Source organism: Bos indicus, chromosome 4 (genome assembly GCF_029378745.1).
Source record: "Bos indicus isolate NIAB-ARS_2022 breed Sahiwal x Tharparkar chromosome 4, NIAB-ARS_B.indTharparkar_mat_pri_1.0, whole genome shotgun sequence".
Lineage (NCBI taxonomy): Eukaryota > Metazoa > Chordata > Mammalia > Artiodactyla > Bovidae > Bos > Bos indicus.
Window position 1 is genome coordinate 85,682,763 of NC_091763.1, and position 15,849 is coordinate 85,698,611.

Here is a 15,849-nt window from a genome sequence, read left to right on the forward strand (position 1 = left end):
CCCAGGTGGCTCAGTGGTAAAGAATACACATGCCAATGCAGGAGACACAAGAGACTCGGGTTCAAGCCCTGCATTGGGAAGATCCCCTGGAGTAGGAAATGGCAACCCACTCGAGTATTCTTGTCTGGAGGAGCCTGGCAGGCTATAGTCCAGGCTGTCACAATGAGTGGGACATGACTGAGTGACTGAGCACATACAGGCCCACTTGTGAACACACACACATTACCACCCTCATCCCTGTTGGGAGTGAAGAACAGATTGTAAACCTAATAAAAGTTCCCCAGGGGCTCTGTCACAGTGTATTAACTGTGCTTATAGCTCCTGCAAACTTGATGCTTTAACATCTGTTCTACATGCTCATGCTGGACACATCTTGGTCTGGACAAACCGATAATATGCCTGAGTCACCTTGCCTTGGCCACCTTCTACCTGACCTTAGGAGGAGTCCTTCTCCAAGGGACATAGCTTTCATTTTTAAATACAAACCAACCAATCCAGAGTGCACATTCCCAACCACTCCTTTATCGAGCTCTTTCATTCCAGGCCACTCTACACCTGCCCAAATCACCACAAGGTCCATGTGCCAGACAACTAGGGAGAAAGGCTGCTGAAAGTATTCAAATTAGCCAATCCGAAACCTATTTACCCTGCCTTGCCAGTTCCTTCTTGAAGAAGCCCCAGTAAAAGTACTTGCCCAGTGCCCTTCTCTCCCTGCCTCGTGATGGACCCCATGCTTCCCCTCTTGGCCCACCATGATGAGAACTGTACTCTGTCACTTGGGATCTTCAAGTATAACACACAACGTTTTCAATGACAGTTATCTTCTGATCTGTTGACCCTGAAGTGAAGTAAAATGAAGTGAAAGTCTCTTAGTCGTGTCTGACTCTTTGCAACCTCATAGACTGTAGCCTGCCAGGCTCCACTGTCCATGAAATCCTCCAGGCCAGAATACTGGAGTGGGTAGCCGTTCCCTTCTCCAGGGGATCTTCCCAGCCCAGGGATCAAATCCAAGTCTCCTGCATTACAGGTGGATTCTTTACCAGCTGAGCTACCAGAGAAGCCATTTTCAATGACAGTTACCTTCTGATCTATTGGCTTTACCAGTCCTCAATAATCACAGAACCTATTACAACACACAGAGCTAGCAGGGGACCATAAACCATTTGATTAAATCTGAGGCTAAATGGTCTTCCTCTACTTGGCTATATGTGGGTGTTCAAATAACTTATATGTTTAAGGAGGTCAGGAAATTCTACCATTGTGCCATTTTATTTATTCACCTTAATTCTTTGGCAGTTATTAATAATCCTCTCTTCTACCATCTTCAGAATAATAACTGATACTGATTTCTCCATGTTTTAATTTCTCACAGTCTATTGAGCCAATTTTCAATTATCATAGCTCTAAGACAGCTATTAGGGCTTGTGGCTCAGACAGTAAAGAATCTGCCTACAATTCAAGAGACCTGGGTTTGATCCCTGGTCAGGAAAATCCCCTAGAGAAGGGAATGGATACCCACTCTATTATTCTTGCCTGGAGAATTCCATGTACAGAGACCACAGTCCGTGGGGTCACAAAGAATAGGACATGACTAAGCAACTAACACTTTTACTTTCAAGACAAGTAGCAATAAATTATCAGATTTTTCATTTTGTATAATATAGTATCAGTGGTTGTCATTATATAAACAGTACTTCCATTCATAACTTCCTTGGAGAAGGGAATGGCAACCCACTCCAGTATCCTTGCCTGGAAAATCACATGGACAGGAGCCTGGTGGGCTGCAGTCCATGTGGTTGCAAAGAGTCGTGCATGACTGAGTGACTAACATCCATTCATAACAAAAATGTTTTTTCTAAAAACAGCATATTCAAAAACATTTCTAATATGGTAGAATGGTTAAAAGCATGGTTCTGAAGTGATTCTTTCTTTCAAAAAATATATATTGATCAGCTGCTCTCTGTCAGGCACCGTGCAATGAACTGGAGATATGTTGATTGGCAATAGCAGGCACCCTCTCAAATCTATGTTGAAATTTTATACTAAGTGAAGAGTTCACATGTTAGTCAACTCATGAGAGACATAAACGTGTAACTGTAAACTGTAATTAAGTAAGAGGAAGGAATAATATGAGTTACTGTAGGAACTCATTTTAGGGTGGCTCACCTAGTCCATGGGGTCAAAGGGCCTTCTCCAGACAGCTAAGATCTAAAGGATAATTATCAAGTTCATTAGGGAAAGGGAGGCTGAAAAGAACATTCCAGTCAGAAAGAACAGCAAGAGTCCCAGAGTGGAAGGCAGCAGGATATGTTCAAGGAAGGGAGACCGGCACAGGGCAGGCATGAAAAGCCAGACAGGGGCCAGATCACGGGTCCTAGAGGTCACTGTTTGTACGTCATGTGATGACAATGACCATGTGATACCATTGAATCCAAAAGTCTTGGTTTGAATTTGAGTTCAGCTCTGCTCCTTTCCATCTTCATGACTTTGGGTGTGTCACTTAACCTTTCCTAAGCTTCAGTTTCCTCCCATATAAAACATTATAATAGCAAGTCCGACTTCATAGAGGATTCCAGGGATGAAAAAAGAGCAGGATTCTTTTACATACTATCTGTTACTATCTCAAGCCACTTTTGACCTCAGGGCTTTCTCTTAATCTTTCTCAGTTTAGGAGACAACTCCTCAGTTCAGTTCAGTTCAGTCACTCAGTCATGTCCGACTCTTTGCGACCCATGAATCGCAGCACGCCAGGCCTCCCTGTCCATCACCAACTCCTGGAGTTCACTCAGACTCACATCCATCAAGTCAGTGATGCCATCCAGCCATCTCATCCTCTGTTGTCCCCTTCTCCTCCTGCCCCCAATCCCTCCCAGCATCGGAGTCTTTTCCAATGAGTCAACTCTTCGCATGAGGTGGCCAAAGTACTCGAGTTTCAGCTTTAGCATCCTAAATCAGTTCAAAAATGGAATCTTCCGCTATGTGAAGGTCTAACAAATGGAGGAAAAAGGCAGACTTTTCCATCTACTGAACTAGAACCATCTACTGAAATAGAACCATCTACTGAACTTCCACAGCCATTCTTGGTTCTGACATCTCTAAAACTGAACTCGTCTTCATTCTTCTGGAAACCTGTATGTCCCTCCCACTGTTCTTCCTTTCTCAGTAAATGGTATGATCAATGCTTCAATCACAGTCACTGGCACCTTGGCAGGCAGCCTGAACCTCTCCCTCTTCCTCAGTCTACATCTCATTACTTTCAAGTCCTGCAGATTGTTCCTGCAACACGCCTCGTGAATTCCTCCCCCTTTCCTGCCACTTCCGGCTAGTCCAGGCCCTCAACCTCTTGCCAGGCAATTATAATCCTCTTACAATAGGACTCTCCAGTTCATGGATTTCACCTCAAATTCACCCTTCAGTTAGCTTTATAAAATGCAAATCAAGTTCTTCTGCTTATAAACCTCTAATAGCTGCCCCTTATGGCTCCTTGCCATCGCTCACTTCTACTTCCTCCAGCTCTCTCCTAGAGAATAAGTTTAAATTCTGCAGCAGACACACAGAGCCCTCTCCAGTTACCCTTTGACCTCTTCCTTCAACTTATTTCCTGCCAGCTCCTTCCCACACACATTCTGTCCTCGTATGACCAAAGTCCAGCTTCTGCTTCTCTGATATGTACCACTGCAGACCTCCTGAACCTATGTCTTTGTCCCTGTCGTTTCCTCTGCCTAAAATGCAATTCTGCTCCAGCCTGTCCATCTCAGGAGCAGAACAACCTTATCCTTAAAGACCAGCTCAAACATGAAGCTTTTCTCCCAGCTCCCTCCTTACCCAGAGTCAGTGTTCTTGTCTAGACTTCAGAGCACTGATCTACTGTTGCCTTACCCACCCATCTCATCCACTAGAGGTCACAGACCACTGCCTCTAGCTTCCTCTCACAATAGAGTACCAGGCCCAGTAGTGAGACCTGCTACATGTTAGATGAATGAATGAGAACATAATTAAAGGAAGATGATTTCAACTTGTCAGATAAGCTAACTAATGGAGAAGCTCAGCAAAATCAGGAGATGCTTTAAGTAGAACCGAGCTTTCTATCACTGGAAGTTTTCCAGTAGAGAGATGCTTGCCACATTACATGATCAAAGATTTATATATCAGGTCAGAAGCTGGCTTAAGTGTTCTCAAAAGTCCTTTAAACTGCAAACGTCATATTCTACTTGGCTCAACTGCTTTCTATCACTGTAGTTATCCAAGTGTCACAACTGTGCATAGAGTTATCAGGCAAAATAAATAATACCAGCACAAGCTTGATCTCATAGCAAGCAAGCAATTCTGAAAAGAAGCTGCTTTTTATTGACATTATTTCCAGCCATGTTAAGTGTATGAGAACAGTTCAATTCTCGGAACGATTTTACTCACTAGGGTTGAGAAAATAATAATGGTAACAATGAATACAGTACATATTATAGCAAGAAACCAAGCTAAAATGAGATTCGGTCACCTCAGTATCTAATCCTGATGTTATTAAATCCAGAAGGACAAATTATGCAAGTAATTTAGGACTCCTTACTAATAATGCTATTGTCCACTAATTTTCCAACTTAAAATAATTCTTCAACTGCCATTCATGATGACTAAATTATTAGTGCATTGTAGTTATCACATGTAGCAAGGTTCATAGCTCTTTACATCTTCTCCAATATAGAAAAATATTACCTGTAGTTCAAGGAATATTTAGAAAATAACACGAATATTACTTTTTTAAGATTTTTTTATGTGAATAATTTTCACAGTCTTTATTGAATTTGTTACCATATTGCTTCTGTTTTCTGTTTTGGTTTTTTTTGGCCACAATGCATGTGGGAGTTAGCTCCCTGACCAAGGATCCAGCCTGCACCCTGTACATCGAAGGCAAAGTCTTAACCATTGGACCGCCAGGAAAGTCCTCACAAATATTACTCTAAAGAAATATATTTAATGTACTACTTGGCAGGTCCTTTGCCACCTTCTGTCTTGCAAAAACATTGCTGATACATTCTGGCTTTGCTTGAATCTAATCATGTAAAAAATGAAAATCAGGTTTTCTAAATCAGAATTTATTATGAAATGTATATGTATAGTTTCCACCAAATAGTAAGGTCACAGTCAAAAAACAGCCATTTTCATCCTTCAGCTGTCTGACACACGTAATATATAATCTCATATAAGGTGACAGTAACACCAGTCATTTCTGCTCCAGGCTGACAGATGTCTAAAGCCTCCTACCTAAACTTCTCTTTTTATGTCAAATCTGTTAGCAGAGAGCAGAATGGGGAATAGAGTCCGGGAACTTAGTTACATTTCTGTCTCTACAGAGAACTTGGACAAGTAATTCAAACTTTTAGAAACTCTGTTCGCTCATGTTGAAAATGAAGAAATTGAACTAGGTGCTCTTAAAATTCCCTTTTTTTCTTAAAAAACAAAAAGACTTTAACTGTTATTTATTAAAATGTAAAGGTAAATCAATTTTTGATAATTTGGAAGCTGGTAGCCCAAGGCAAGGACTTCCCAGGAACATGCCCATTTCATGTTTCCAGGCCTGCCCCCCTCTGCTTTTTAATCAGTTCACGCCTCAACCAGCTTCCCTTCTAGCGCTGGGGGCAGCAGCAGAAAAGAGCAAACAGATAAGACTGTTGGTAAATGCTGTGAAAGAGTAGGCATTGTAAATGATGGCTGAAATGAGTTCCGGAGATTACTTGTGGGCATCATTTAAGAATGAACATCTGCTAATTAGGCCTGAATAAATCAATAGCACCTTGGAACTGTGCTGACTAATAGTTTCTATAGATCACGTTGCCCTGCAGACAGGTGACCATACATCCTACTCTGACCAGGATGGCTCCGCTTTGAATCCCTGTTATCCTGGCATCATTATCAAGAGAGACAATCCCTTTAACTTAACTATCAAACTTGGCCTGATTTCCACAATAAGTGAACTGGTTACTCCATAGACACTGCAGGTCAAAGAAAGGGGAATGGCCTCGTTCTACACCATGGTTTCTTCAGAGACATGACTGTGACTGTTCTGAGTGGAGATGGTGAGTGAGGGGCCTATGAGTCCAGTTGGCAGCAAGACTGTGCCCCAAAGAAACCTCCACGCCCTTCTCCTTGAAACGCTTCCTTAAGAAGCATGCAGTGGCCTGTCTTTGCTCAGCTGAGCCAACTGCATTAAAAAAAATTGTATTAGCTTTGCCCCTGAGACTAAAGTTTATTTAATGTTTATTTTTAAAAAGCACTGACATTTCTTGGAGGGCTCCCCACTATTCCTTAGGAAGAGTTAAAGTAAACTGGAATGCCTTTCATAGTATAAAGCTGGGTGGACGGCGAGGGGGATGGCATCAATTTTAAAAGTAGTATTTTCATATGACCATATAAATGCTGTGTGAATGCAAACACCCACTTGCCAAGAACCTGTTTAGGGTCTTCATGGGTCAAACACCTAAGATTCACTACAGAGAGCTGGAGAAAAAGAAACCAAACATAAAGCCTTCTGTTTTTTTCATCTAGCTTGTATGGATCCCAAAAGTGTGAACCAGATTTCCTGTCTACTTTTTAGGCTTTCTTTTATAAGCTTTTTTTCATATTTCACCAAGAGTAGTTCCTCTTTCTTGCTACTATCTTTGGTAATGGTAACAATGGCTCCTATCTGCTGGTGAGAAAAGAGACTTTAATACAGATGGGATATTATACTTATAGAAAATAATAAACAAACGTGTGAGGAATGCTGTGTTCACCAATTTCAGGAATTTCCAAAAAGAACATATGCATTCATATTTCCAATAGCAGAAAATTATCATCTAAGAATAGCAAACACTCATACGATAAAGCCACAGAACTTGTCTTTAAAATGGAGGAAAGCTTTCATTTATGAAATAATATGTCATTTAGAAAGGAAAAGTGTGATACATTTGAGGTAAAAATAACCCATTTCCTTGCTCCATCGTGGCCAGAACGTGAATCATGGTCTCAAAAGAGCTCTTCGGGCAGTTTGTTCACATTCCCTCTGTCTCATGTGCCCTTCCCCATTACAAACCCACAAAACTCATGACAAACCTCAGGGGCCCAGATCTTTCTGCCCACCCCAATACAGCGGAACCAGTCTCATGCTTCTTTAAGTAAAAGAGCCACTCAACAGATGGTAAATCAAGGTGACCGGATACATAGCAATGAATGAATGTGGTGCAATTGTGATCCTGAATACTCTGTGAATTGCTTCCTCTTAGACGGGTCTATCTATACCTCCCACTTAACAATTAAATATGCAAGATATAATTTTACTGAAACGAATCAGCTTGATATCCAACTCCCGGAACACAAAACCAAAATTGTATAGGTCCTCAGTGTTTTTCCAAATAAAATTTATTTTTCTTTCCTTAAAATTCTTGTTTGGTAGAGAAGAGGAGAAGATATCAGTATAGTAGAAGTGAATAGCGGAAAAGTCTACATTAAGTGCTAGTCTATGTTTATTGCTTCCCTGGCGGCTCAGCAGTAAAGAATCTGCCTGCCAATGCAGGAGACTTGGGTTTGATGCCTGAGTTGGGAAGATCCTCTGGAGAAGGAAATGGCAACCCACTCCAGTATTCTTGCCTGGGAGATCCCATGGACAGAGGAACCTGGTGGGCTATAGTCCACACGGTCGCAAAAAGTCGGGCACAACTTAGCGACCAAAACAAGAAATGCTATGTGAAAAGTAAAAGGATATAGCTTTTGATCCCAAAGGTAACAACAGCAGTTATCTCAATCCCACAAAACCAGACACCAGAACAATCATTCTCTCTATCCTCATGATAAACTCAAGTTCATGCCACACTGGTTTGTTCTGCTTTTAATTTCAAAAGAACTAAAAGCAAGGATTAAAGCCTTGCTCCTCCAAGTTCGGCACTCAGACCAGAGGCAATGGCATCACAGAGGGGCTTTTAGGAATGCAGGCTCTCAGGCCCAACCTCAGAGGTACCATATCAGAATCTGCATTTTAATAAGATGCCCAGGTGATTTGTAGGCACGTGGAGGTTGAGAAGCACTGCTGTGGAGGACTTGGAATGAGCAGGTGGACAGCTAATCCCTTCCTACTGAAGATGTTTACTTCTCTGCTGCAAATAAATTCACCACCAATCCCAACAGTAAAACTTTTGCTGCGCTTAAAGGAAAAAAAAAAGACTTTGAATCTGCTCTGCTAACTTACTAACAAGTGAATGAACTTCTCTGAGTAACATCTCTTTACTACTCCCTCCACTTCCATTTTTCATGGCTATTATGAGAATTAGATGAGAAATTAGCCTCAGGATGTCCAGGAATGTGCCCGGCACAAGGAATAAAACTGCTTCTCATTCAATAAAGAAATATAGGATCTGCAAACATTGCTTTATCATTGAAAGAATGACATCAATGTTCCCAAAGTTAGTGTATATGTTTCATACAGCTCCAACAAAACTCCCAACAGATATTTTTAATTGTACAAAACAATCTTAAAGTCCATATGGAAAAAGAAACCTTAACCAAGATAAGAAAGGCAGGTGCTTTAAGAGAACACAAGAAATATATATATATATATATATATATATATATATATATATATATATATATATAAAATTCAAGAGAAAAATTCTACTGAAAACATACAAAACTCTGTTTATATAAAATGATTTGTTTATATAAAGTGATGCTCAAGCTTACTGCTAGTGGAGGAGGAAAAACAATAAAGTAACAGTGAAATAACATTTTAAACTTTTCAGATTGGTGGAAGTCAAAAGGTGTCATAATACCAACAAGATGGCAGCAAATAGTTGTGTACCTATAATGGAGTATATGGGTACTTTTATTTCTAGGAGATGGATTCCCAGGACAGAATGACTAGATCAAAGGAATGCAGGAGTGGTAGAAACAGTAGTAGTATTAATCATAACAATAACAGTTACTACTATTACTACTACAATGACTATTACTAATACAATGATTCCTTTGACTCAACTGGTAATCTTATTACAGTAGACTATTACGGAGCATCATTATGTAGTAGTAGTAACAACTGCAGGTACTACAACTATTATTGCTACTGCTACTACGTCGATGGCTCTTATTAAGTAGCACCGTCCAAGTACTTTATGTATATCAACTCTAATCCTTCCAACAACTCTAAAATATAGGAACTACCATTCCTATTTCACTGACTAGGAAACTGAGACACTAAATATGCCTGGCAAACATAGTAAGAACTACATAAATATCAGCTATTTGGTTGTCATCATTACATATCCTCTCACATAGCAATCCCACTCCTGCAACTCTAGCCAAATGAGAAAAAAACAGCCTAATAAAAAATAGCAAATATGTACCTGAATGGGTATATGTGGACAGGTATGAGAAAAGATATTTTCTCATGAAATAAAGAAAAATACTGAGGGATGCACACTAGGCAATTAGCACATATTATTCTGGTGGCAGAGAGATGATATTTGGAGAAGAGAAGGGCTAGAGAAAGGGGGAAGCAATTTCAATAAATCAAAACATGCACAAGGAAAGTGAGAGTGTTGAAGGACCAGATAACAACAAAGAAATAACATTCTACATTCTTTGGGGACACAAAGAGCCGTGGAGGAGTTTAAGGAATAGGTGTTTTAAATTTCATTACTCAGAAGGGCAATATTTTTGTTAAATGATTTGAATCTCCCCAACACATACACAAGATACAAATTATTGAGAAAATTGCCAAAAAAATTATTCTTTGTCGAATAAAAAACGCCCTAGTAATTCCAAGGTTCAAACACAGTGCTCATCCAAGTAAAGGCCCTGTCTAGGGGCAAGAGAGCCAAGTTCTGCTCCTGGCACTGTCACCAATGGGCTATTTGACCTTTGGCAAGTCACTAACCTACATTTATTTTTCTCATACCCAAAGTAAGGAAGTTCAACAGATCATCTTTAAATTCCCTTTTAGTTATAAAAATGTGATGATTCTGTAATTAAAAACCATAAAGTAGAAAAGTGAAAAACTAGTAAACAGAAGTAACCGTTATTGCACATTTTAGAGACACAGTGTTAGAGATCTTAATACTTTTTAGGTAAGCAGATAATTTAATGACCCACTTAAATATGTACATTTTTAGAATTAAAAACTGCAATAAGATCAATTAGGTATTTTACATTTCCAGGTGGCAAATATGCTTTAATTTTCATGTTGAGAAAAAAAAACATTACCTGTTTTGATATCTTTCCGATTACTTGCAGAATTAAGGCTTAATTTGTCACCTTAAAATGGAACCATCCATAAGTTCAACCAAAATGTCATCCTCTAGAGACCATATGTCATAACCGAATGCAAAAAAGCTGCTCAAGCCCAGCAGGTCAGCCAAATAAACACATTACTCATTAAAAATTCCAACAGAACATTCTGAATATAAATTACTAATAGAATACAAATTTGGCACACACAAAAAAGTATCTGCTTAAGCATGACAGCTTCTGAAATCAACACTGTTTTAATTTTTATAGTTTCCTCTTAAGTTTTGTAAATAACAATGTGATTATTAATAACACTTAATGAACATTTACGCCTGGCTGCAAAGCATAAAAAGTCACTAACTCAAAAGGCATAAAGATTTCCATGAGCTTGTTAAATTTTATGTATTTTATTTCCTTAAATGGTTATGGGATTTTCCAAAAGCATACACAAAATTCCTTAAAACTTTGCCAACTTAGAAACAGTTACATGAAAACCACCTTTTCAGACTATAAGGAATCTCCTAGAAAACTCTACGCAGTCTCTTAATAGGATATCTGGGTATGAATTCCTACAACCGAAAAAAAAATAGTAAGACTTCTTGCTCCAACCAAATGTTATAGGATGACGTAAGGAAACAATTTATGGCTTGCACGGTTATCTGAAATTCCTGAAAACAAGCAGTTCCCTAAGTAGTATGTCAAAATTTTCTTATCTACAAGCACAAGCACGTGCATTTATTTATATCCCTAGATTAACTTCAAGTCTAATTTTACTGCCACTAGTATCCAGGGGTGGATTTCTTTTTTCTAATTACAAATGGAACTTGAGCTAGATCAAAGGCATTTAAAGGTCAAAATATACTTCTGCGAAAAATACAGGGTGTGATCGCATGTAATTAATTAATGCTTAGCCATGCCCTTTGGCGCTTTATGTGGTGGCTGCAGGAAGCCGAGTCCAGCCGTCCCCACCTGTTGGTGCAAGTGGGCTGCTTGACTTACCCAGAAGAGCAGATTGAGCGCGTAGAGCAGGCAGCGCAAGCACTTCACAGAATCTTCTCTCGCCATCGTGAGCCCCAAGAGAGAGAAGCCCCATCCTTTCAACACATCCTACCCCGACGGGCTAAACAGCAGCGATCTGCAGAGGGCGGGGGAGAACAGGAGACTCCTAACCACCGCGCTCCCCAACCCCCGCCCATCTCTCCTCTGTCAGCCCTCAGCCCGGTCCAGGGTCTGGTCCGAAGCCTATTTCATTCTAGACATCGTTTCATGGCAAATCACTTGTTAAAGTTATAATAGTAACCTAAACTTCCCAAAGTTCCAAACTGGCTTCAGATAACACCTGCTGGGGAAGAGAAAAGATCGTCTCCCTAGATGAATGAATGCGCGCACTACATTTGCGTTCTCAGGAGACACGCGGCGGTGTCCTCTGCATTCTGATGAGACGCTCTTTAAAATCTCCCTCAATCCACACCGCTCCTCTGGGACAGCTCTGCTCCGAGCGGTCCCGAAGGTTGGAAAGCACACCACCACCCCCCGGAGATGTCACAAATGCCTCCCGAGATATCGAAGGTGCGAGTGCCCCTCTCACTGGGACAGTTCCTGCGCCCCCCACCTCCGCAGCCCCTTCCGCATCCCGCAGCTCCGGTGTGAACACGGGCCACTGGAGGGGGCGCAGCGCTGAGCTGGGATTCCGCCCGGCGACTAGGGTTTCTCTGGGAGAATGTGAGAAATGATGTTTCGGCCCCGGAATGATGGATTAGTCGGGGGCGGGGGGCGGGGAGGGGCGCAGGGGAATTAGGGCCGGTGCAGCTGTGCAGACGCCGGCTTAGTCATTCATGTCCCCCCCTCCCCCGGCCCCGACCCGGGTCCCGGCCGCGACCCCGCGCTCCCAGCCGCCGGAGGAGCACAAAGCCCAGCGCGGTCAGCGGCCCCACCACCCCGGCGCGCGCCCCCGGCAGGGCGCGCGGGGAAGCGCGGGCGGCTGGGAGCCCCGGAGCCAGCCTCTAAGTAGTTTAGCACACAGCGCCCACGGGCTGGCGGGACAGCGGGCAGGAAGGACGAGAGACGCGCGGCCACTCACCGTCCGCGCTGGGCTCCGCGTCCCGATCCCGCCGGGGGACAGTCTGGGAAGCGCGGCGGGGGCTCATCGGGGCAGGGGTGCTCCTCCCGGACAGCCGCAGGGCTGCATTGGCTCAAACTGGAGACGCTTCCTTCTCTTCCTCTCCCCCCGTCCCCCCCGCCGCCGTCGCCGCCTCCTGGGAAAAAGGAAAAAAAAAAAAAAAAGTCCTGGGCAGCAGTTGCTGGAAAGTCTCTGCTAAGCCACCTCCCAGCGCCGCTGTCCCTCCCAAGTCCACGCCAAGTCCGGACGAGGCAGCGGCGGCGGCCAGGGCCAGCTGCACGCACTCTCGGCGCATGCTCGGGCCGCCGGCCGCGCGGCCGCGAGCCTAGTGGCTGTTTCTTGTCCCCTAGCCAGTCGCGAGCCCCTCGAAGGGACGCCTCACCTTTACGCGGGCCAGAGAAAGCTAAAGCCTAGGCGCTTTGAAAACGTTCGCGCAGCAAGCCCCTTTAAAATGGTGGTGTCGGAGGAGGGGAGGCTGGGTTATAGCCATAGGGAAACAGGCTTTTATTATATGAAAATATTTGTGTTTGAGAAGGGGGGTGGAGTGGCCCAGCTTAGTTCCTGCAATGAGAAACTAGTTTTCACAACCTTTCGAGAGCCACCTCCTGTGATTTGTCACTAAGGTGGTGCCCTCTACTCCTTCTTATTGCTTTGTTGCCCTCCCTGAGTTTAAAAAAAAAAAAGAAAGAAAGAAAACAGTTCTTTCCCACTTGCATAATGCACTCAGAGCATTTACTTACACCCCAGGGTAGGCATGTGGAGGTCTGACACCCGGAATAGAAAGAATGCCTTTAACCCTTTCACAAGTAGCCCAAATTTTCCAAAGGTTTCTCGCAATAAGATTGAGTTTTAACTGGGTGGTTTATCTTGAATTGTGTACAGTAGTGATGGGTTTTGAATTTTTTTTTAACTAGAAATTTAGGAAATCTTACTAGGGGAAACTGTACTTCCAAACGTGCCTTCTCCTTTGAAAGTTAAGAAATTTCACATGTAAAATACTATCTAATTTTGATGTTTTATGCTTTGTAGTTCACATTTCTGATGACTTCTGTGCACATTGTGTGGCAAATAAAGTTTCACTAACAAATATGAATTACCTAAAAATATAAGCAGTATCTTTGAAGAAACCTAATAATAGGAGTCCTCCTTAAATTTTCTTCAGAGTAGACATGGAGTAAAATGGAGTCCTACGTCCCTCATTGCCTGTCTAGCATCAATTGCTACATGACCAGGGTAATGAAGAGACACACATTGTCATTTGGATAGAAGTAAAATTAAGACCCAAAGAGAATTTGAGTGTCCTGGGTTATGGGAGGAAAAGTCTTGGCAAGCAAGTGGCTAAGCTGAGTGTAAGGCAGCAAGCTTCAAAGAGCACAAAGACAGCCATACACTCCAAACACCAAGAAAATGTCCAGTCACCCATCAGATGAGGCTAAGTCTGGCCACAAAGTATCTTCTGGAATCACAGCGAGGAGCAAAGCAACCCTCTTTAATCCTCAGTTACTGCTCAAATTGGGATGTATACAAGTTCCAAGCAGAGGGCCTGGAACCACCCGCCATCTGAATGCTGTTGATGCCACGCATTCCTCTGAGTGACAGAAATATCCCCACCACGAGGGGAGTCTATGACTGCCACTAAAAATGATGGAAAGAGTGCCAGTCACTCCCAAGTCCCTGAACAGAGATACTCTTCTCTTTCTAGAAAGCAGGAAAAGTATCTTTCAGATTCATCAATCTGGGCTTCCCTGGTGGTCCAGTTGTTAAGAATCTGCCTGCCAATGCAGAGGACAGGGGTTTGATCTCTGGTTCTGGAACTAAGGACTTCCCTGGTGGCTCAGATGGTAAAGCGTGTTGCTTACAATGCAGGAGGCCTGGGTTTGATCCCTGGGTCAGGAAGATCCTCTGGAGAAGGAAATGGCAACCCACTCCAGTACTCTTGCCTGGAAAATCCCATGGACAGAGGAGCATGGTGGGCTACAGTCCACTGAGTTGCAGAGTTGGACATAACTGAGCAACTTCACTTCACTTCACTTCACTTCTGGAACTAAGATCCCACATGCCCCAGAGCAACTAAGCCTAAGCACTATAACTACTGAGACCGCTGTCTGGAGCCCACACACCACAGCTAGAGAGTAGCCCCCCTTCTCCTCAACCGGAGAAAGCCTAAGTGCAGAAACGAAGACCCACCACAGCCAAAAAACAAAATAAATAAAATCTTTTAAAAAAATATCTTAAACATATAAAGGGCTCCAGAATAATAAAATTTTAGAGGAAGATGATTTAGAAGTACATATCCCACCCTCACCTCCACCTGCTTTTAGTAAATGAGGAATATAGAGCCACGAGAAGCTTTAAGTTACACCTCTAATGAATCAGATTCCAAGCTAAAATCCAGAATCATATGCTCTAAGTAGTTCAGTGAGTCTCAAAATCGCTGTGTATTAGAACCACTGAGGTAGTTTTGGACAAACCCAAATACTCAGACTATAACCCACACTAATTAATTTGGAATCTCTGCAGATGTGGCCTGGTCATCCAGATTTTTCAAAGTTTGCAAGGTAATTTTAATCTGTAGCAAAGTTTGAAAACCCCTGAAGCTAACACTCTACAGATGCCTAAAAACTAGCAAAGGAGTTTCTTCAGGTTCAGCTGGATCAAATCCCTCACCATGAAATGATACCTGGGATTATTTCTATAAATTAAGAAGAAGACAGAGCTGCAATTCCTGTTCTAATATTCCTGAAGAATGGTTTATACAAGTCTATGGATCAACATCTCAGTAGAGGAGCCCTCACCATATTTGAGGCATTGCAGAACTGGTTAGTTTTAATAGCTTAAGTCTGACCATACCTGCCTATAACTGGTACCACTCAACTCTCATTCTGCCTTTTGGAATCCACAGCACAAGCAATCCTTCTCCCATCTGACAGTCATTCGACTCCTTGAGGGCAGCTGCTAGGCCCTCCCACTCCAAGTATTCTCTTCTCTGGGATCATAGAAGCACAGTAAGACTTGACAGCTGTGAAGCTGTCATTCTGTCAGCTCTACATTTTTCTCCGTGAGAATAGCTACAAGGGTAGAATAGAAAAATCCCCAGTGGGCATGATGGTTTGAACATAGAATAACACACGAATAAAGAGGTATGATCTGTTTCTTGCCCACCTGTGAAGTAGGAACCCAGTTTAATGGTTGCGTATGCTTCACTCAGCACCTTTGAGTGAAGGTACATATGGCACTTACAGTGCCATATGCTGAAGAGACTGAGGATAAGATGGGTCCCTGTACTTCCCCCTGGTAGCTCAGATGGCAAAGAATCCTCCTGTAATGCAGGAGACGCAAGTTTGATCCCCTAGAAAAGGAAAGGGCCACCCACTCTAGTATTCTTGCCTGGAGAACTCCATGGACAGAGGAACCTGGTGGGCCACAGTCTATGGGGTTGCAAAGAGTCAGACACAAATGAGTGACTAACTGTTTCACTGCCT

At 42.6% G+C, this 15,849-nt stretch overlaps 1 protein-coding gene across 2 annotated transcripts in view; it reads right to left on the reverse strand.

The window, feature by feature from the left end:
• The window catches only part of TSPAN12 (tetraspanin 12), a 66,828-nt gene extending 53,973 nt beyond the window's left edge, over positions 1 to 12,855 (reverse strand). The window contains exons 1-3 of one of the 2 annotated variants that reach the window (XM_019958987.2): positions 12,750 to 12,855; positions 12,329 to 12,503; positions 11,248 to 11,383 (exon numbers count right to left, since the gene is read on the reverse strand). In XM_019958987.2, coding sequence (XP_019814546.2) covers positions 11,248 to 11,313 — 66 coding nt within the window. In that variant the 5' untranslated portion in view covers positions 11,314 to 11,383; positions 12,329 to 12,503; positions 12,750 to 12,855. Of the gene's footprint in view, positions 1 to 11,247; positions 11,384 to 11,860; positions 12,002 to 12,328; positions 12,504 to 12,749 lie in introns of those variants that run through there. The other variant, XM_019958988.2, reaches the window with a different exon arrangement.
• Positions 12,856 to 15,849: the final 2,994 nt, after the last annotated feature.